General features: G+C 41.1%; 1 protein-coding gene across 15 annotated transcripts in view; it reads right to left on the reverse strand.

Annotated features, from left to right (window-relative positions):
* DOCK10 (dedicator of cytokinesis 10) overlaps positions 1 to 23,315 on the reverse strand; it is a 161,447-nt gene that overhangs the window by 77,472 nt on the left and 60,660 nt on the right. For all 15 annotated transcript variants that reach the window (XM_074591139.1, XM_074591140.1, XM_074591137.1 and 12 more), the window contains exons 3-7: positions 15,855 to 15,944; positions 7,272 to 7,354; positions 2,159 to 2,231; positions 1,708 to 1,839; positions 1,301 to 1,435 (exon numbers count right to left, since the gene is read on the reverse strand). In XM_074591139.1, coding sequence (XP_074447240.1) covers positions 1,301 to 1,435; positions 1,708 to 1,839; positions 2,159 to 2,231; positions 7,272 to 7,354; positions 15,855 to 15,944 — 513 coding nt within the window. The remainder of the gene's footprint in view (positions 1 to 1,300; positions 1,436 to 1,707; positions 1,840 to 2,158; positions 2,232 to 7,271; positions 7,355 to 15,854; positions 15,945 to 23,315) is intronic.

The following is a 23,315-nucleotide window of genomic DNA, read 5'->3' on the forward strand; positions in this document are numbered from 1 at the left end:
AAACCACACCACAGGGATGTTCAGGGCTTAACTAGACCTCTGGCTGAGACCCATTTTAAAAGAAAGCACACACCCCCAGGCGAGCAGGAGCAAGCAGTAATTCCTAAACAGGATTTCTGTATAAGAATCTCCTCTATTGCTTCTGCCACAATTCCAAGCTACCTGCTAGGGTCTTTCAAGGCAATGGACTGACACAGCCAAACATCATTGTCCTTCTACACATTTATGTCCATCCTGTCCTACAGCCATTTTTAAAAATCCCTCCCTTTTGAACCACGCAGGGAAAAGAATAACTCCCTACAGAGCTGGGTACTTTCCTGGGTGCAGGAATGAGGTTCTGCAGAGGGCTGTCAGCAAATATTTGTTCCCGGAGTGAACTACTCACTGATTATTTTTCTTGCTCTCAAGGCCCTGTTTAAGGGTGAAGGAGAGCTCTCCCAACCAACAAAAGCTTATGTTTATCAGGAGCTCTTCCCTTGCATTACTTGAAAGGTTTATTTCAAAGCAACCCTCAACTCGGTCTGCACTAGCACTGTTGCCAATCTTTACCGTTTAAGTAGTAAAGTACAGCTAAATGAAAAGGAATGTTCTTATTTAGTGAGAAATGGGGCTAGATCAACCACAGTAACATACTGTTTAAGATAACATCTCATTTAGAATGGAAAAAAAGAGGAAAAAAAAGAAAAAGCTAAATACATTAACAGAATTAGAGGAAAGGCAGAGCAAGAGAGGGGAAAAAGCCAAGAACTCAATCTTAGGAGCAACAACAACAACAACAAAAAAGGTGGTGTCAGGCATTTCTGGCTATTTATTTTTCCAAGCCACAATAAACAATAAGGCTCTGTCCTACCTGCTGCCATTAAGACTCTCTATCACCTCCAAAAGTGATGACTTAAGGAGGCTGAGGATACAGGATTAATTTACCACTTGCCCAACAGCCGATGCTTTGTAACCTGAGTCTCTTTAACCCACAATAAGCAAGCGCGCTCTTAGTAAGCGTGAGGTAAAATCTGGCAGCTAAGAAAATAATTTCAGTGAAAAGAAATATTTTATGTATTTTTTTTCACCATGTGTGCCATGGGCAAAGAGCATATGCATGGCCCGCTACCATAATTCAGCTGTGGTTTTCGTAACCTCTCAGTCTGAGTACTTGCACCAATTTAAAGAGCAAAACTAATGGTGTTTTCATTTCATGAAGCTGCTAATGAGACCACTATTACATTAACATATGTGTTCTTCCATTTGCCTTTTTAAATTTATCTGACACCCAAATAATACAATGAAATAAACTGAAACTTACCTGTACGACTCCTGTACAAGAATCCAAGAAAATACATCCCTTTGGCTCCTTTGATATTTTTTCATCTTTATAAAAATTCATAATATATGAGTTATCCGACAACTGCGTCAGCTGGAAGTAGCGCTTTTTGAATGACTGAAGTGGGGAAAAAAATTTAAAAAGAATGACAGTTGTACTGTAAATTATTTTCACTGATACTTTATTCACAGGGTTTAAATAATAGGCAACTCCGAACTTCACTTCAATTGCACAGTTTTGCGGACAACAATATAACTTTACTATCATTTAAAGCAATGTAATCAAACCTGAGATACAAACAGCTAAATGACAATGGCATACAAGTGTGCCTCTGTGGGGGATATAAATCCAAGTGGAATAAACAAAAAAAAAAAATGCTGTCCCCTTACCCGAACAGTAATGCTATTGTTTACAGTGCTGTTGAAATTCCCTTTATAAAGCCATCCAGACTTGTAAACTCCTGCTGCTAATCCTCCTCCTCCACCACCACCACCTTTAGAAGATGAGTGGGATGTTGTATCCTGTACGAAAGACATGGTTAATATTTAATGGATTTGCTTTTTGAATTCTAAGACAAAAAAAAAATGTAATGTGTGAATATCTGCTTGACAACAAATAATCATCCTTTCATTCCTTTTAAAATAAGACGTAATTAATAGGCCTGCTGTGCACATGATGACATAAGAGACAAAGCTGTTCCACTAACTTCAGAGTTATTTAAAATATGAAATATTTTATAGGAGATAACGAGCCTCCATTATCATTCTTTATTTGATATTAAAGCAATAAATAACTCTTCCCCAGAGGAAAAAAAAAAATATCAAAACCCAGAATACATACTTCATCCTTATCCACATCTTCATGATCGATTTCAAAGGAATGTGATGGCAGTTTCTCTGGTCTACACTCACTTCTGGGAGGGAAGAAAAAAAGGTCCTCAATTTTATTTTATTTTATTTTTAAATAAGTGCTAGTTCAGGGAGGCAACCATCCCGAGCCCCCATGGCATCTTCAGTACACCTGTTTCTGTGATCCTATTACCTCCTTTAAAAGTCACTACAGTTTCAAAATACAGCTTTTTTCTTAAGACCCATATATCTTTTTTTTCAATACTATGAAGTTGTAACAGTTTTATGCAAATGATGAAATATCACTTCTTGTTCTCTTCCTTGCTCTTCCACCACAACAGGCAATAAAACCCAATTTCCAAAGAGCTATCCCATTTAAGGCTGTCAAAGTATGAGAATGAACTCTTTAAAAGTTTTTTCTAACCAACATCAGAACATTCAGCTTAAAGCTTCTCCGTTTCTTCATTATTTCAAGATATTTTTTACTATTCGATATGCTGAGCACCGCTTTCACATATGTCTTTTGATGTGGTGCCATTTAAGATGTTCATATTGTAGACTTAAAACCAAAACTGAATATGAAAAAGCAAAGCACTTAAGCACTTGCTTAATTTTAAGCACATAAGCAATTGTACTTAATCCCAGAGTACTTCGCGTGTTGCAGAACTAAACCTGAAGTAACAGCCAAATAGATATCATAAAAATTCAAAGATATTTTTAAGTGGAGAAAAAAAAATGTGTTTTTCTGCAGCCTGACAAATACCAACATTGTTTTCAAATTCCTGAAGGTTACAAATCTTTCATTATCACATGAAAATGTACAAAAATTGTCATGCTGAAAGCCATCATTTATCAGGAAGACTGACTTTTCCAGAACTTACTTTCATCTACCTAGCCTGAGAACAGCGACAGAGCAACGCTACTCTCTACTGCGCAACGAAGCAAATCCAAAGAGAAGTTGAGAAACCACACACTCCTAAGCTAGTTTCCTCTCTCAATTTAGCAAACTTTAGCCCACACTAGCACATAATGTTAAATGTCTCTAGTTTAAAAAAAAAAAAAAGTTAACTTTCACCTTTTTCATTTTCCATTCATTCATGCACAAGTTACAGATTAGGAAGACAAGAATAATGAGCAATACCTACCTCCTCATCACTTTCCCCATTTCAACGTCACCGTTCTCATGACGTGACTACCCCACCACAACCAAAGTCAGCATTTCAGCAGAGCCAGGAGAGCCAAGTGCACGCAGAACACAGGAGTATTTTATTCTCTGTTTTAGTTTCTTCTAGTTTTGGTCTTTATTTAATGTAAATAACTGATCAATATTTTAAATAAAAGGAACATTGAAATCTGTTGACAACTTTGACATCTGTAGAAGCATTAATATTCAGAATATCTGTGATGGAAATCCATTGCAGGTTTTCCAATGCAACCAAGGGCAGCTACTAAAAATTTTTACACAAACACTCCCTCCCACCCAAAAGAACACCAAAATCTCAAGCCAAATCCCACCTTCTACAAAAAACATCTTTCAAGCCTTCACTTTTTTAGACAAAAACCCTATTAGCTTATTCATTATTCAGAGCTAAAAGAGCACCACAACGCTCTTGAGGTGAAGTGTAGGCAGACTGACCGATGCGCTCTGGCCACACATAGACAGATAACACCACTGCACAGATTTGCTTGAGGATCTGTACCAGTAACAGGACTAAGTTAGTCAGCTACTAAAAAAAACCCAACAAAACAAAACCCCAACCCTAATGCCCTTGATGCTTCTGGGGAGAGAAAGGAGTCAGAAATCTGCTGGATTAGTGGAGTGTTGACCCCTCAGCAACTCTGTCCCACTATGCCGCTCCACGGTCAGAGAGTGAGCCTGTCCCATTAAACCACAGCCCTTCCACAAGCCTGGGTACATAATAAGCTTCTTAGAAAGAAGGAAATCCTTTTCTCCTCTCAGCAGAGCTATAAAAGAGAAAAGGACAGACCACTACTGCTTTAGGTGTCAGATCTCACTGACCACGCGTGAAACCCTCATCCACTCAGGCCTCTGTGTCATTCTCCATAGGAGAAGTTTTTCCCTTCCTTGGATGGGAATCTGTTTGGGCATGCTCCTCATCATTCTGGGGCAGGCAGACAAAGTGTGGTAAGCACATGCTCCTGTTTGGTATAACCTCTTTTCACTGCCTACTGTCTCTTCAGACCCATATAAAGACGCAGAATTCCAAGGGACCAGACCCAAAACATCTACCAAATGTTCCAGGTTTCTATAAAGGACAGCAAAAACTTTGCTAATGACTATTTCTGTTCCCAGACACACTGTCACCACAGCACACACCAAGCGACCCCTGTTCTTCCTCCACCCATCCACTTGCTCAAGAAGCAAGAACGCACCAGCACAAAGCATCAAAAATGGTGTAAAAAGAGGTAGTGAGAGCACACAGAGAGGAATTTAAGGGGTAGAAAGATCTGAGAAAAATCTCAAAGGAGGAACACACTCAGAGAAAAACCAAAGCGATTGCTAAACATTTTGGTCGTGTTGTGCACATGCCTTTGAGCTCTTCCCTGGTGCCACAGCACTACTTCAATGGAATTGCACCATGGACACATTGAGTCCTCACTGCCTGCCCAAGATGGTGGGCATCACACTGCAGCTGCTTCCCAATCAGAAACGGTCAGTATTCGGAAGGAACTTTGATATCTGATAAAAATCTGCTACACCATGCAGCCATTACTTGACACATTGTATGACTGTGTGAAACATTACAGCATGATCTCGTGTACAAAAAAGTATGAGGTCCTTCAGCATTGCTGAAGGCCACTGAATCTCAATTTGTGTGTTTCTAAATGGGAAAGCCCAGGGGAAGGTTCAGCTCACCCTCAGCAAATGGAAGTACTTCAGCCACAGTTAGATCTGGTATTGTAAATGATGTTCCTTTCTCATGATGCAAAGCTAAATGCCTAACACTCATCCAATCTTTCCCAATACAATTATACCCTATAAAGGAATTGATACAACAATACGCTCAGATTTCTGATAGTGCAGCAGCAGTTCTGTACAAATGAAACAAAAAATTGTGGAAACTGGGCATCCAGAGCTAACAACAGTGAGATACAATATTACAACAAGGACGTATCAAGCCACTATTTTTAATAAGGAGATTTAGTCTAAAACACTGAACTTCGTAACATGCATGTGCAAATCAAGGTCCACTGGTGCTGAAGGGCCTGGAAATGGTACAAAATGAGGTGGACTCCAAACCAGCTCTGATGAAGGTATGTTAAGCTCAAAAGCCATGGCAAGTTTCAGTAAACAAAATGCAGACACTCCTGCTATAACTATTCTTCTGAAACATCAACCAGTGCTGCATCCAAACCATTCCTGACTGCTATGTTCTGATACAAGACAAAACAAGTCTCTTGTTTTGTTATAATCCTCTATGCAAGGGAAAAAAGTAAGATGTGAGACACCATAATATCTCTGGAGCACGAACTCATGAAAGTAAATCATATTAAGCACCCTGTTAAAATAACCTTCACAGAAGAGGATGTATGTAATCATCTAAAATGTACTTTTGTGCAGAGTAATGGAACAGCATCTGTCAAATGCGTATTTCATAAGATTGAAGATGTTGAAAGGTTAAATGGAAAACCGCTGTGCTACAAATGTTTTTCTTGAGCACTAAATGCATTAATTTTCTAAACAATCAGTAGATTGGCTACTTAAGAAAAGGTATGTTTATAATCTCTGATTAGCAAAACTGCTTTTATTGGCTTTTTGTACTACCATATTCACTGTTCATAAAAATACCAACATGCAAGAGAGAATGCAGATCTGAGGGAAGGCTTGCAGCACAAAACCCTCTGAACCCAGCATCTAAAGGGGCCATAAGAATCACTTTATTGATTCCTGCAACAATATGTTTAGTTAGTACTAGTTTCCATCCAGCCCAAGCCTGGAGCATCCATTCATAAAATGGTTAGAGTTGGAAGGGACCTTAAAGATGATCTAGTTCCACTCCCCTGCCCTGGGCAGGGACACCTCCCACTAGACCAGGCTGCTCACAGCCCCATCCAGCCTGGCCTGGAACACCTCCAGGGATGGGGCAGCCACAGCTTCTCTGGGCAACCTGTCCCAATGCCTCAACCACCCTCACAGAAAAGAATTTCTTCCTAATATCCAATCTAAATCTCCCCTCTTTCAGTTTAAAACCGTTACCCCTTGTCCTATGGCTCCACTCCCTGATCCAGAGTCCCTCCCCATCTTTCCTGTAGGCCCTTTAGGTACTGGAAGGCTGCTATGCACAAAACAACCTTTTTCATCCAGTATCATGATTTTAATGCCTCAAATTCCAGGAAAGGAGGCGGTAACACAGCTCATTTGGGTATTCAGTGATTTCATTAACTACTCCCTAACAGTCCTCAGGATGCAGGATAGAAACCTGCCAGAAACAGGAGTATGGGTAGGAACTCAACACATGAAGGAAAAAGCACCAAATTCTTAATTTCTTTCCACTCAATTTAAGGAACTTGTTCCTTCACCTCCCAGCACCTTTACACTGATTTTAATGCACTGCCTCCAAGCACAGAAGGGATGCTCACTTACCCACATACCTGCACATTTCTGCAGCTTCGTATCACCAGTGCTGCACCAGCACATGCTGTACACATTGCACCCAGTTCTTCTGCACAGTCCAGCTATAAAGCACTAAGTGAAATGCTATTCCTCTGTTACACAGGCTAACTAAAAGGAGAATTAATCCCAGTTAAAGGTGAGTGACATTTATGCATTATTAAGGAAAAGGGAAAACCAGCTTTCCTGTATCAACTGTACTTTGAATACGCAAATACACTTCTAAGGATTTGAATCAGCACTAATAGAGTTTGTTGATACTAGTGAATTCTGCAGAGTCTTGAACTTTTGCTAAAGGACCTTTTCTTCCCCTTTTCAAAAATGCAAGGCACTATAAATACGGTAAAACAAGCAGAGCACATAAGACAAAGGAAAGCGCAAATATAGACAAAGCTCAGCAAAATGACAAATGACACAAACCTAATAGGAAAAAAAAAACAAAAAAAAAAAACGAACTTATGCTAGATCTTACTGTGGTAAGTGTCGAAAGTCTTCTGAATACTGTTCATATTTGTAGTTCACAACATGCCACTGGGAACTGTAGTATTTACAAGCCTAAAGAGAAAAAACACAAACAACAACAATAGAATTACTACAATTATTTAGACTCAAGAAGGCTAGAGAACAAAGAAAGATCTGAGGGAGTCCTTTGTGCTGGAGAACACATTCTTCTCTCTTGTAGCTGGGTGTACAGTTCTTAAAGGAAAGTCAGCCATATGTTTCCACATTTTGAAGCACAATTTCCCATTTAAATCAAATGCACTGAATCATAGAAGATGAACGAGGGGCCTGACAGCAATTCAACATGCTTTACTGATTCTCTTCTACTCTGTAGGAAGCATCATTAAATTATATCACTACTGCCTCAAAAAACACTACCTAGTTTAGGCCTGACTTTCTCCATGGACATTAACTACACAATTTTTGTTTGCATTCTGTTTCATTGCCTATGCTTTCCATCGCAAATACGTTTATCCTACTCCTGTTAGTCCCATTCTTGCAGCACAAGCCCTCTACTTCTTGTTCTGCCCTTAAGGATTGATCTTTAACCTCTTAACAACACTCATGAATATATTAATAGAACTATCATTTCTCACCAGAGTCTCATTTTCCTTTCCACACTGAATTTGCTCAGTCATCTCATCATCTCCTTGTAGCTTCTATTTTCTAGAAAACTTCTTGCTGGTTTTGTATTCATCTTTTGAAGTTGTTCTTAATATATCAATCTCCCTTAAATAAGGGAACCAGACCTGAACAAAGACTATACTGAAGGACTTTGCTATGCTGTCAAATAGACCAGAATTAACTGTGCGATTTACTCAATGCAGAACTTTTATCAATGCAATTAAACACAACATTACATTTTTGAAGACAACAAGATGCATGAAATATGTACAATTATTGATAAGGTCCACATCTACAAGAAAAATGACACAATGTCAGGATTTCCACTGATTCCTGCTACAGAGTGTAAAATGCAAACCGACACTTGTACAATATGCTGAAGAATTTACTCCAGTATTGTATTATTTTCTCCCTACACTCCACCTGAACATTTGCACCCGCCCATATGAGATGGACAGGAAGAAAGAGATGGATAAAGCCTAAAACCTAACAGTAGAAGCTGCTGCCCAAGGCCATAGGGAAAAGGAGGCATGTCAGGAGGAAAAACAGTGGAGATCTACAGTAGAGAAAGAAGCAGCAGCATTGAAACTATTCTGAGGTGGGAACAGGAAAGACAGTCTCGCAGAAAGGCATGGGATGGGAAGGATGAGACTCCAGGAGACAAGGAGAATGGAATAAAGGATAGATCAAAGATACTTAAATACCAAAAGCCATGCAGAGAAAGTGGAAGTAAAGGCAACAAAGGGAGAGGATAAATTAGTACTCCTCCGACTGAGCAGGAGTATTCCCGCTCTTCCCTGCCAGCCTCTTCTGAAGCTCCCATGGGAGCCATCGCTTGCACAGCGGTCTCTGCCTCAGAGGGACAGACAGGGGATTATCAGGCTGCTGGAGCAAAAACTGAGATGGGCTGAAAACTCAAAGGCGTTGCTTTCTAAATTACTCAGCACTGCCTTAACAGATCTCCTTTTTAAATCTTGTGTAAAACATGCAGAGTATGTAGCCACCAATGAATTTAGGAAGTCATCTTGGATGTGATCACAGTCTTCTGAGACAGCTTTATTTGTTTTAGAGTATGGAAAAGTCAGCAAGGAAGTGGATCCACATTTATAGGCAGTTCTCTCCTACCTTGACACTGAACTGAGCAGTTGAGCACAACCAAAGGCAGGCTGCAGTAAACACATTCCATGTGGATCCAGCACCTACTTTCTGGTCTGATATAAACCCTCATTATCTTACAGGACGCAGAATAAAGTGTGACCATTAGACAATATTAAATAATCCCACATTCTCTGAGAATTACTATAGCATTATAACTGACTAATTCCCCACCTTGCAGGGCCAGGTCCAAAGTCTACTCTTATATTGGCATGATCTAAGTTTTAGATAAAACTATTTGATAGTCACCTGGGCTATAAGAATGCTCTTACAAGAGCAACACATACTCTGTTCTACAAGAGCCAGCGCAAAGCTCATTTACTGAGCATTGCGAGGATGAGCACAGACCCTCCAATTCACACTTCACTCACTTTCTACTTGGCAAACATAAACCAACTGAACCTCCTACAGAAAGGACCATTTTTTCCCTCTGGCACTTTCATTACTAAGCATTCTATTTAACAGATGCAATTAAAGCCCCCAGAGAATTCTCAACGCAGGCTTTTACTGCAAGCATTATAGGCTGATATGTTCAGAAAAACAGTTGTGAATAACATATAGAACAGGCCACAGTATTTTAGCTTGTAACTATAAAGGTTTATTGTGCTCCTCCAAGAAAAAGCTAATCAAAATAAAAATCAAAGGGGACAAGCAGCACATTCAAGTATCATTCAGGAAATTCACAAAAGGCAAGCCAGTTCAGTGCAACAGTTAACACTGTTCTTGAACTAGCTTGTTGCGGCTATCCACTGTAAAGTAGATCTGATCTAAAAAAAAAAAAAGTTACAGCATTTTCTCTTCAGAATCTTCCAACTAAAAATCAAATACTTCTGCTGACTCTAATGTCTTTTAATGATTATTTTTTTTTAATTGGAAATTATTATTAGAAATCGAATTTTAGCAAGGAGGAAAAACACCCGCTAATCTGATTTAAGGAGCAAGAAAAACCTTTCTGGAGGCAGGGATTTCATCAAGAAGCCAGAGCTGGATCCTACTGTTCCTGGCAAAGAGCAGAGGCACCAGCGCAGGGGCGGTTGAGCTCAAGTGGACTGTGGGGGAGGAAAAATATAGGTGGAGAAATGGAAGCTTTGGGACGTGGGAGGGTTGGCAGACGTTTGCATGAACTTTCCTACTGCATTGTTGACCAGGCTGCACAGCCCATTCCCAAAGGCCCTATCAAATTCAGGTCATTTCTTTTCTTTTTTTTTTTTTTTTTTTTTTTCTTCCCCCTTGTTGCCCAGCCAGCCTAATTTTTCCTTAGAGAGACAGACAGCCTGCAAGCTTTTTCCACCTGTAACTTTTTAGCTCTGGTTCTGGCAATGACAGCACGATGGCTACCACAGTGAAAGAGGCACTTAAAGATTTACCCTGCGATGCAAATGAACTTTTTGGAGGGGGGGGGAAAAAAGAAAAAAGGAATGGGAAGTGAGAGAAACACGAATGAATCAAACACCTTGAAACATCTGAAAGTAACTTCCCTGCTTATATTCTCTCTAAGATAGCGCTAGGTATGTGGTCTTCCGAAATACAGATGCATTTATGATAGAAGTCATTCATGGAACAACTGGGCTTCTTGCCGAGAAACTGGATGCACAGAGCAAGGCCACCAGCTCACTCACCCTTGAAGAGCAGCTATTTCTGAGAGGGAAAGCGGGAGATGTTGAACAGGGAAGCACAAGCCCATGCAAGAGTTTGGAAACAGAAAACAAAGACATTGCAGAGCTGTATGTGGCCACAGCGCTAAAGGAGAAGCTGCAGAGATGGCTCTGTGCTCTGTTCCGTGACCGGGGACACGCGTGGCACTGCTCATAAAGCCTTCCAACTGCTTATCTCTCCTGTGACCTCTGCTGCGACAACCACCGGCAGCGTGCGGGGATTTGTGAAGGCAGAAGGTGGTGCGATCACCCTGACCTGAAATCCAGCCCTCCACCCCAGGCCCACCCGGCTCCCTTACGCCTGCAGCAGCATCACAACTAGCTGCTGGCAACCTGGACCTTCACCTGCAGACTCTGGACGCTGTTTCCAAATTAACACAGTTCACACATATAATAAAGTCCAGTGACACAGCAGCATAACAAACCAAAGCATTAAACTACACTATTATTTTACAGTATTAAACATTTTAAAAAAGTACTTATCTCTTGTGCTATCAAAAGACTCACTGTCCTTTAATAATGTGTATCACTGTCCTGACACTACGCTTCTTTAAAGTACTGAAAGCACGTAGATTTTGAAGTTGGGGAAATCTATACTGTGATGAGTAATAATAAAACTTTCTTTGTGACATTTATCAACAAGAGTTCCCATTTTAATTTGACTTTGAAATCTGTAAGAGCAAAGCAGATTACCCTGTAAATAAAAAGCCCTCAGAAACCAACTCTATGGAGACACCACCACTTTCAGTAGTTACACAGAAGGCTGTGGCTCTTTTAACATTATGATTAATATAACTCGTGTTTAATAATTACTTAATAATCCTGTAGACAGAACCTGCAAAATCTCAAATAAAAATGTCCCCCAGATGAATGGCAAGGGCTCTAAAAACTTACTGCAAGCGACAACTACAACACAGGAAAAATCTACAAAGGAAAGTTGAGAAGTGTCCACATGAATACTGTACTATAGAAGACAAAATGAACTACATTATCCATCAAATGTCACTTCAATATTCTTACACTGTTATTTCATTTTGATGTAGAGCTTTTCAGCCAGCACGGTCCCTACTGCTCTGAGGATTAAGTGCGAGGGCTACAATTACAGCCACAAATGAAACCAAGGTGCAGGAAAGCTCAGTCTCAACCCCTCTCCCTGGCAAGCTCCATTCTTTCATTGTCCTCATCTATAAGAGTCACTTCCATAAGTTAAAACACCACAATGTGACATCCAATATACAGTCTCTGAACAGGTTTAAGTACCGCTGTGCAGAGTGCCATTAGCATACTCCGTTCTGGGTTTACCTCAGGCCCCCTTACTCGATGTGCTGGCAGATGCCAGATGTTGCACAGAGGACACAATCTGGTCACACATGCCATTAATAACTGGCCTCTGTTCCCAGGTGTTTCCCAACAGGTTGCTAAGATGACAACTACCTAGACAGCTGTGAATTGACAGAAGCAATTGGCTCCACAATGACTTTTAAAGCCACCAGCGTGCTCAAACGCAGCTCAAAAGGGTCAGCAGAGATGGGCCTCACTTGAACCTATGTAAGTTGGCCCTTTGATAATACTAACAAGCCCCAAAATCAGCCCATCTGCACGACAGTAGGCAATCTGCCTCAGGGTCCAGTAAGAAGTGCACAGCAAAATGATGGTAACAATAGGATTTTAAGAGCACAGCGTGAACTCCACCACTTTCACTGGAGCGAATGTTTCTGCCAAAATTATGGCGCACAAGCACATTGCTGACTGGCATAAATACATGCAGCAGTTTGAAGAGTGAGAAAATTCAGAATTTGCGAGGAAACAGCATGGTATAATACATAAGGACTTCAAGGAAGTCAGGAATACTTAGAAAAAATAAACACTGAAGAAAATTTTTTTCCAGCTTTAAAAGTTTCTGGGAACTTCTCTTTTCTTAGAGCCTAAGAAGATCCTCCTGCCTCAGAAAAGCTAAAACAGAAAAATCCACAAGGAAAATATCCTAAAATGACTACAAGTATAGCAATGATCGATTCACAAAGTATCACCTTTAGAATATACCTAATAATTAGGTATAAATTAATAGAGCTTCTCAGAATCTATCATAAAATGTAAACTATTTATTCTCTTTGCATCCTACAGAAAATATTTAGTTATCAAAGGATTATTTATTTATTCAAGTCATCTTAATTCTGTTTTTTTAAGTTTTCATTTTACAGTTTCAGCAGAAAGAGAAGGTTAGACATCTTATTTAAAGTAAATTCTTCTGCCTCGCTCATTACTATAGCATCTGAACATGAAAGTTTTTGTGTTACTGAGGAATCAGTTACTTTCACCAACAGCGAAAGTTTTTGGTTACTGAGGAATCTAAAAGCAGTATTAAGAGAACTGAATTAGACAAACTAGAGGCATAAACCTTCCACTGCTGGTGGGCAGCATCAAATGCTATCCATATTGAAAGCTCTTCTCAGCAACATCAGCCTCATCTTTCTTGTCAGCTCTTTTGCATCCATAAACTGATACTGCACAGGCAATCAAGTCATCTTAGCATGCCTCTAAGTAGTGTTTATGATCACTTAAGCAAAGGGAATCTGATCAAATCCCTAAACTGTCATATGTATGGATTTTGGTAAGGGCTGGGGAAAAAAACCCCACTGATCCTTGAAGGACTCTAACATTGAAAGAGCTAGAGGTAGAAGTAAAGCCTTCCTGCTGTCACCAGTAGGAAACAAATGCCCAGGAAGAGACAGACAGGGTTTTAAGGCATTATCACAGATTTCTGACAACCCTTTTAAATGACCCAGCAGCACCTTGCAGACAAGAACATCTGAACACCACCAAATGTGGTGGTGAAGGATAAGACAGGAGATCATGGATCTAAGCTATTGAAATAGTTTCAGTACCACGTCCTGACACTGTGCCATATGAAGAAAATTAGTTTCGCCTTCAACAGCAGACCCTTTATTTGTAGTTAACTGACTTGCTCCATGTCTTCATGTTGCAATTTGCTAAACTACTGAGATAGTGTAATATACATGAACGGTCAGAGAGAGCCATTACCACTTATGGGGAACACCAAAATGGCTTCAGCAAGATGAAGCTGTACATTGCCTTTGTATAGCTTCCCCAACAGCCCGATCAGGAATTAGATGTTTGATCCCGGGTTGTAACAAGTCCAGTTGACCCACAGATAGTCAAGTATGTACAAGACGGATGCCTTCACTGTTCATGATATCATAGTATATTTGAAGAAAACGAATTCACTTGGTAAAGCGTTGTCTTTTCCACAGCTCTAAAAAAGAAGTGAGGGTCACAGATTCTACTCCTGCACATCTATCCAGAAGCGCTAAACGCCAGCCTGGAACACAACAGACTGCTGCTGGGTCAGTATAGATTTGAGCAATTGCTGCTGTGGACTACAATCGCAGATCTTCACAGCACCCCATGCTCAGTTTTACTTAATTTTGGACTAGAAACCATCCTCTTCCTGGAGCTTAATTTATTTTATGTATAGCTTTTGGCTTTGTGGCAAAGTGGAACACGTGCATCACTACTTTAAAAGGTCTTATTCTGCTAGTATTCCATGCACAGCCTTAGTTCTATAGTACTGTTTTTTTCCACTGCTTTGCTCCTCTCTCCCCCTCCCCTTGGCACACTGATATTGCAGAGAAAGCTAATAGATGTGCTCGATATGTATTTTACCAGGTTGTCATTAGCATCCCCTCGGAGTACTCAGCTGTAACGATTCCCAGACACTGTGTACTATGTTCCATTTTTAGACCCACCACTTTCTCCATAAAGCCATGAGCACAGTGCTGGCCTTGCAACTTGTAGAACCTTAAAATAAAAAGCAGACCCCAAAGTGTTGAAAGGGCAGCGAGGCTTCTGGGAAGGTAGATAATTCCACAACCTATGTTATCTTTTAACCCTACTGTCACATTAAGAAAGATGGCAAAGTTCAGGCAATTTGAGCTGGCAGTAAATTGTTATTGCTCTTTCTAGACATGCTGGAGAAAAACAGGACCAGCCTGTAAAATATCATGTTGCATACAATTCAACAGCTACGTTTCTGCCTAATCTTGGATTTTATGTTTTCTAATCTCTAGGTTTGTCTGGAACTGACTTTTCCTCTGCAAATTATCTTGCAGTTATAGTGCATATGAAATAGCCCATGCTCATTCAAACCAGGAAGCCAGGTGTGAAAAATCTCAGTCTGTGAAAAAAAGGCACAGAACGCACACATGGGCTAATTATAAGTGCTTGGAATTAAATCCCTTAGAGAAGCTGGCTGAAAATTTTGTTTCATAAATCCGTTTTGTTAATGCAAATAACGAGCTATACTTTACATCTCTAAGTGAAAGATGGGGAAGGTTCAGGGAGCCATCTAAAGTAAATTCCTTTGAACAGTGCAGCCAATACCTCCAATGTCCTTCGAAGCAATAAAACCAGTGACAACCTGAAATATCCCTGAGGTAGCAGAAGAGCAATCTTCTCCTGCAGTCCGAGATCTGGTATGGAAACAATGCAACTACAGGTTTTTTTAAAGGTAAAACAATTAATCACCCCTCGTGGGGCTCTAACTGCCATGGAAGAAATTTGCTTGACTTTCTACTCCAAAGGTAGAACAAACTCTAAATACTGACAATAAATATAAACCCCTACACATCCCTCACACTGCAGCTGGTCCTCAGATAGCTATAACATACACCTCCAAATAAGATACATACCTTGTAATAACTCTAACAGTCTAAACCGGTGTCAAATAGTTGTCTTTTTTGGAAAGATAACAGTATTTTCAAAGTGCAAAGTGCACTCAGATCACCAATGTTTAGCACTCACGTTAAAATACCAACATCAATATCAGTGGACTGGTAGTCACAGGGAATGCAGCTAGAAAACAGTAAACTGAGAGGCTGATTCAGTGCATTTGCAATTTTTCTAGATACAAACATCTCAGAATAGGCACCTGCAGATATGCTGTTAACCCTCCCCTTCCTTCTGGCCTCCAAAATTCAAACCTGATTCAAATCGCCTAAACAGTACTAAAAGAAAAAAGGTGTTCCATTATAATTATAGCAAGCCTCCCCCAAACCCTTGGCTTTATTTAAAATTAAAGCATACACACACTATATATTTACCTCTTTAACAAATAAATTTTCTGCTTTTTGTTCGGCATCTTCAGGTACAGAAGGATACAGTGTCCTGATTTCCAGTGAAATTGTGTCTGTCTGACAAGAAACAAAAAAAGCAAATTAGTCAGAGTAACAGAATAGCAGTTTTGTCTCATGAAGAGGTTAAGAACCTTATTAGTACGACTTACATTTTTCAGTTTGTCATGCAGCCAATACACATGCACACCAACAACTACAACCCAGCCCCTGCCCACACACGCTATTCAATACTATCAGCTAGAGCATTAATTACAAGCAAGAGCAGGGCTCGAATAAATTTCTGGGAACAAAGTTGTTCCAAGCAAACTTGCTTCAGTCTCTGAGGTTTCTGATAAAAGTATTCATCGAGTCTTCCGTACATCCTCTCCCAGAAACATACGCCAACTCCCACAGCGCTACTTGCTTCCTCCACTTCCCTTCTGCACCCCATGGCTTTTCAGCAAGGAATATGGAAATAGAACTACAAGCTTTGACTCTTTTGGAAGGAGAAGAGAGGAGCAGAGAGTCCTCCCGATAAGTTGGAAAGGACCGCCACAGGACAGCTCGATGGTTGGAAAGCAAGTGGAACCAGGCAAGAATTTCTCAGTGAGGCATTTCCATCTGCGGGTACAGGCAGCAGCAGAGCAGGACTGACACAGGACTCACGACGCTGCCTGCAACCTCTCTTCAGACTCAACAGACACCGTGCAAATTAAGCCATTTTTTTTGAAAACAGTTCCTGACTGAGGTGGCTTGTAAGGCCCCATGACAGGAAACAACACAGAGAAGCGGATCTCCAGACGGTGTCCAAAGGAGCCAAGCTTCCCTTAGTTCCCACGAGGCCAATGAGAGGCCAGGGCCACCAGCAATGGTCCTCTGCGAGACCCAGGGCCTCCATGCTGAGGTCAGGCAAGGTGACCACGTTGCAAAAGTCTTACAAGAGGAAGCTTGGGGGTATTCTGAATTAATCCACAGATGTGCCACGCTCATTTTCTCTCCCATAAGAGGGGAAAACAAACAAAACCAAATGCCAGCAGACTAGATTATGCTCTCGGTTACAATGGAATAACTCCCCTCAAGACAACAAATGACTGAAACTTAGATGAATCTGATCTCCCAAGCTCATTTTCTCTTCCATTACAGGAAGGCACACGATTTCCAGAGGAAGGTCTATGGCATACAACTGGTTTAGTATGAAGAACCCCTAGATACTAATACCATAAAGCAGCCTGCAGTATCTACTGCGCCCCCGGAGGATCTCCTCCCAATTCCAGTCTCAGACTAAAAATTGGTATTTTTTCTCTACAAATCGAGGCACACAGACTCTGGGTGACACTGATTCCCCTGACATCCATATATACTTTCCATGTAAGTAATTATGAAAGAAAGGCATGTATCACTCAGGCAGATGCAAATATCATGGGATTCCCCAACCTTTTCGTGTTTCATCTGGATAGCTCAGGATACAATGTGATTAAAACACTTTGGCTCCCACAAATAACGATGGTGCCTTGTAGACATCACAAAGTGAAAAAAACCCTGTTGTTCTGACAAACTAAGTGCAGGTTCTTAAATGCAGGTTCCTGGGCTCTCCCCAGCTGTATTACCAAAGCCAGCGTGCAGTGGAGATTTACACAATCATTTAGTCTATGAGTAAAAGAGACAGCAGATGGACAAGTAGGAATTTTCAGGCCACATTCAGTAATAGTGAAGATGACTGAATCCTTGGTTGCTTAGGGACTTCCCAACAGTACCCAGAGTCTCTGGAATGCGCTTCATTACTTTTACTTCACACATATGTGATATTTTAGGACCTTTTTTTAAGCGGTCCTGAGAAGACGCAACCCCTGAGCACAGCTGAAAACCCACGCACGCCCCTGAGGTCCATCATACGGAGCTCTTCCCAGGTCTGGGGCCCCGCTGCCAGCGGCGGCAGCCACAAAGCACGCACACCGTCCTTCCATGATATCACTGCTGCTGAAGATCAGCTGCTGTTTCCAGACCGAGGCGGAGTGGGAGGCCACAAGAGAAGAGATGTGTCATGGGCTCTGCAGCTTGCACTGACCCTTCTGGGCTGGTGACGAAGCTGCAGAGAGACCAACAACCTCTTTTGCTTGCCCATAACAAAACTTATCTTCTCCATGTATTACACAGAAGATCATTTCCAGTATTTTTTTAGACATACAGTAAGTCAAATTTTTTATCTGATACAACTCTTCTTGTCAACTGATAACACAGTGACCGAAACAGCTAACATTTGTCTTAATGGGGTTATTGTGCCTCCCTTCCCTTACACAGGTTGTTAAAAAGAGCGTAGCTGAAGACGACATGTAACTCAAGCCCACTGTTTCATGTGTAGTACGCTCCCCTACTTTCCTTCTCAATAAGACTGCACTTGAAAGAAAGAAACGTAGCCATGCGCAACAGAGAAATCGGGTAACATGGGCTTGCCACATTTGCAGGCTTTGCCAAAGAATATCACAGGTTTATTTACATAGAATTGGGACATGGAAAATCTTGAGTATTGTTATATTTAAACTTGTTTTAAAAACTACAAAGCACTTCCCTTCTGAGAATTAGTTATGTTCAACCACTTCGCTGCAAAAGCCTTGCCACAAAAACACTTCCTGTTCATAGTTGATTATTTCAAAAGCTAAATGCTGTTAAAGGCTGATCAGGCAATAGCATGTATTCACCAAAACCTTTTTACTTCAGAAAACAACTAAATTTCAACAACAGACTAAGTGCTTCTGAAAGGGCCATCAAAAAAAATAAAGGATTTTATTCACAGAATCCAGCATTTGTAAGTGTGCTTTGAATGCAGCCTAATTTGCTAATGCTTAGGCAATCATAGCAATTGTCTGTTCAAATCAGAGGCAAGTTATCTTCTCATTTGTGCATGCAAACTGTGATAATCAAATAATGCAGGTATCCACCTAAAAAATTCCATAATTCTTCTGCCATTATTTTTTTTTTTAATCTATTTTATATAAATATCCTATATCCAACAATGGTTTCTGGCATTCTCCCAGGCTGTCTCATCTGCATAAACTGTTAGCCCCAAGTGTTTGGTTAGTTGTAAGGTGCAATTTAATTAAGCACCCTCTCTTGCTACATCCACTTTCTACAGTGAAAACCACCAGTTAACATTGCTCCTTATCAACAATTGATTAGGAATAATGTTTTCAGTCAGTGTCTGCTTCTCACTGACACGGCGAGTTTAGTATTTGAAAATGGAGTTCAAACTCCATTAGCCATTTCAAACATTTTCACTCTGAGTTTATTCTAATAGCTTTTAGTCTGAAAGCATGTTACCAGTGGTTAAATCTTTAGACAGATGCATCAAAACTGATTACATTTGCTTCCTGAAAAGGCATCCCTTCTAAGAGAGCTAACCGCACAGGCAGAAACGTTCCTGTATGTTAATGTTTAGATTCAATCTCTCTAAAGAAAAGCTGGTCAGCCCCATTTTCATTTACTTAACATTACCAAAAACTGTAATGAGATAGTCCATCAAATTAAAAAGCAGGATAAGATGCAACTTTGCTGTACAAAGACCACTGTGCAAATGCTGTCACTATACGGGGCTCCCGACAGGCTGCCGTCTGCTGTCCCAGCACAGACCTCACCAAGGAGATACATGTTGGGGGGGGGGCCAAAGCAAAAAGAAAGCAAGGACAGATTTTGCCCCATCACTCGCTGAATCACATTCAGCGTGAGAGGCTATGCTTTACACCATGTTTGCTTTGCTGACTGCATTAGCTCCATTTAAATAGTTGGAGTGCATCCCTCTACGTCTAGACACCTCTCGCTTTCCTTCTTCTCCCAGTCAATGCGAACTTGCACATCAAGGATACCCACATCCCATTAGTCATGAGAATAAAAGACTCATTTTTTGTTCCTCTAAGGATGAGCAGATACTGCCTATCACATGGGAAAGTGGGAGAGAAGTCATGTGCTATTGAAAACATCCCATGATCTCACCTCTGTAACTCTTCTGATCTTAGAAATAACGGCCAGGTTTACAGGGTTATTTCCAAGGATTCTCTAACTCCTGCACTTAGAGCTGCCCCTGTGGCACACGTGCTGTGTTTCATGTGAAGAAGCAGTGTCGTTGCCTACTCTTGCCCTCTCCCCTTGAAGATGCATCTGGTTCTGTTGTGAACTGTATCCAAACGAACAACTTCTGTCCCTGCACAACATGTAGATAGCACGGGTTCCACAATCTGAGGAACAGGGAGATTTTGGCTCTTCCTTGTTCAGAGCTTAAAAAAAAGAAGCCTGGAAACAGTCACACCTGCAGTGATGGAGAGTATCAGCACCACACAACTCAGCCCCTCTTCTAAGGCCTCTGTGAGACTTGGAGGGCACCTGGGGGGGCTTTCCAAAGCCCAGGAGAGCCACGAGCACATGTCAGAGTGAACTTCAATAGGTTTCACATTAGACAGTTAAGTTTTGCCATCTTACACCTGTCTTAATTTAGGCAATGAATTATTATTTCTATCGCAGGTTCAAATCACACATTCAGCCATATTTATACAATTAGTTTAAGAAAGTCCGAGTTCCACTTTTCCAACAGAGATTTAAAAAATAGTACATGGGGAGAGGAGGAACAAATTTTCACAACCCAGAGTTTAACATGCTTTTATACCATATCAAATTGAAGTACCTATTAAATACTTTCAGCTACCTTTTTATGACAATCAACTTATATTTATCAACATATTGTTAACATATATTTAGTTACTAAACCTCCGCACAAGCAAAGGTGCTGAGCCTGTTGCCACTAAGGGAGGGCACCAATGATTCTATGCAAAACTTAAAAGAATCCTGGAGAGATTTGAAAAGCAACTGCTGGGGGTTCAGTGAGTTTCCTAAGGATAGTGGCATGAAGAAAGGATGAAAAAGTACTTCTGAAAGAATACAGCAAACATTTTGCTTGGATACGTGAAGGGGCTTAAGAGCAGAAGTACAAATGCATGACAACAAATCCATGCATGACTAAGATGCGAAAGGTTAAAGGTGGGAGGGAGACCAATTTGAAGGAAGTTATCACTTTTAGTCTTTCTTGGCACAATTCTTTCATGGCCTCCTTTCCAGTAAACAAGTAGTAGAAAAGTGAGAAACAGGAATGCCAGACAGCAGCGGTTCCAGTTGTCAAGGGAGAGTGTGGCCAGGTCTGGGGAACAGAAGGTGAATGGAGCATGGTAGCCCAAGAACGAGGATGCAAACCTAACAGCATCACCACCAAGCACGCATTTTTATATGAGTGCAACAGGAAGCCCACCAGCTCCCACTTACTACTACCAAGAAGTAGAGCGCAAGCTCGTACCCATGTGACAGGGAGCTCCTCTGAAGCTCTGCAGATCCTTCCTCCACACAGTTGCTGTACTGCTGCAGAAATTTCCACTCACTGGCCGTTACTTCACAGCACAGCAACAGAGGGGTAATTTGTTCATGAGATTCAGAAGCAGGTGAAAAATTAAGCTGAGCTGACATGCTTTTGCTCAAAGGGAAATTGGAATTTGGGCAGGCAGGAGGACAATTAGCAAGCAAGGCATTGCTAGGAAAACAAGAAGTGGAACTGTTGTGAATCAGTGATTTTTTTTTATTTTGCTTTTTAAAGGATTATTAAGCACAGTTACAAAAAAGTGAAGTATCTTATTCCCTGCTGGAGTTAAATCAGAAAGAGCATCTTCGTAATGTATACCTCATGTATTCTTCTGTTGAAATGCAAGGAAATGGAGCAATACAGTCTATCAGGTTCAAACTGATACCAAGAACTCTTTGCTGTTCCAACAAACTTCTCCTAAGATGTTGGAAATGACCAATAGAAGTCTTATGAGATACCTGCATTGTCTTTAAATTGCATTTAAAGAGAGAAAACAATTCTGAGATGAAACAGAAGACCAGACAGTACAGCTGCTATGATGATAATCGATCCATATCTGATGCATGCGGTGAATACTACACATCCAGAAATGGGAAATCATTATTAAAAACAGAATTTTCTCTTATGCTCACTACTTCAGCTAACTCTTTTGGTGGGGTTTCACTCTGAAGATACTTTTGCCCATAGGATGTGCTAACATACAGGCCCAAACTGGGGCTGCATCAACACTGAGGCACAAAGTCTGAAGCAATTGTAATTATTAGGAGTTAAACAGTAAAGTCCACCATTTCTTGGGGCATTATCACATTAAATAACACTCAGAGCCAGCCTGAACACCTCCTAATTCCGTCAGACATCAATCTCTTCCTACACAAATGGCTGACCCAGACTTTTGTGCACAGGTGATATTTCAGCACAAGGAGCAGGGCTGTAAATAGACACTCTACAGCTAAAGCCTGTTTGCTATGAAAGCTCTGCAGTCCCGGCGGGTGGCATAGGCTCATTACTGCAGCTGACTTCAACAGAAGATAACAAAAGAAAAGAGACAGGTTTATCGCAAGAGTACGGACCCTACCTACCACTGCCTCTGTTCTTCTGTGAGTACAGACCACCTCTACTATGCAAGTACCTCTCTCATCTGTCTTAATCATCTTTTTTTTTATTTAAATAAATTACGCAGTATAGTTGCAAAGCATAACACAGAAGAAACAAAACAGAAATAGCTACTAAAAGCCAGGTAGCAACTGCTCAAAATGAAATGAAAATAAGGATATGAAAATACGGTACGAACAGGTAGAGGACTTGAGCAGTAGGACATGATTCTTCTTTCGCTGAGAGGGTTTGCTCCACTGACTTGAGTTACTCTAAATCAAGGGGCTCAAGGGCCTTGTGACAGCACACAGTATGTCTAGTCAGCTTTATAACGCTAAATTTCAATTTCATAAGTTCACAAACATGCAAAACGGATAAAGGAATTAACGATGATGAGGAAATCTATTCTGTTTAGTTTTCTCTCGATCCCATGAGCACATTAACTCACTTAATGCCACCAAGGAAATAGAGCTATTTAGTAAAACAAAGCAGTCGATTAGATTAAGCCGGCCCCACAGGACGGTAGCAGTGCCATAAGCTGATGGGAAGGGCTCTCACACAGTAGTTACAATTGGTCACAAATTGAAATGTATTTCCATTAGAGAATGCCTATTCATCAAAATCTAAGTCTTTTACAGAGATCGGCTGATTTTGAAGAAATTGCTATACGATGCAGGCAATCTGCCATCTTACTTGCCTGGCAGCACGCCTCCCCAGCCACCCGGCAGGCAGCCCCTGCCCTCCCGAGCTGCCCCGTCACTGCCGCAGCGAGGGCTGCCCTGGGCTTCCAGGTTCTCAATTGCCTCACAGATTGCCAGGACAAGCAATGGGGAACCTGGGAAGAGGTCAGGCAGCTCCATGGCTGCCGGCTCCACCTCTCAGCATCCCACCATGGGAGTCTGCCTCAGCACTGCGGACTCTGCACCCCCTGTCACTCAGGATGCCAGATCTCAAACCCCACTGGA

This window comes from Larus michahellis, chromosome 6 (assembly GCF_964199755.1).
Source record: "Larus michahellis chromosome 6, bLarMic1.1, whole genome shotgun sequence".
Taxonomy (NCBI): Eukaryota; Metazoa; Chordata; class Aves; order Charadriiformes; family Laridae; genus Larus; species Larus michahellis.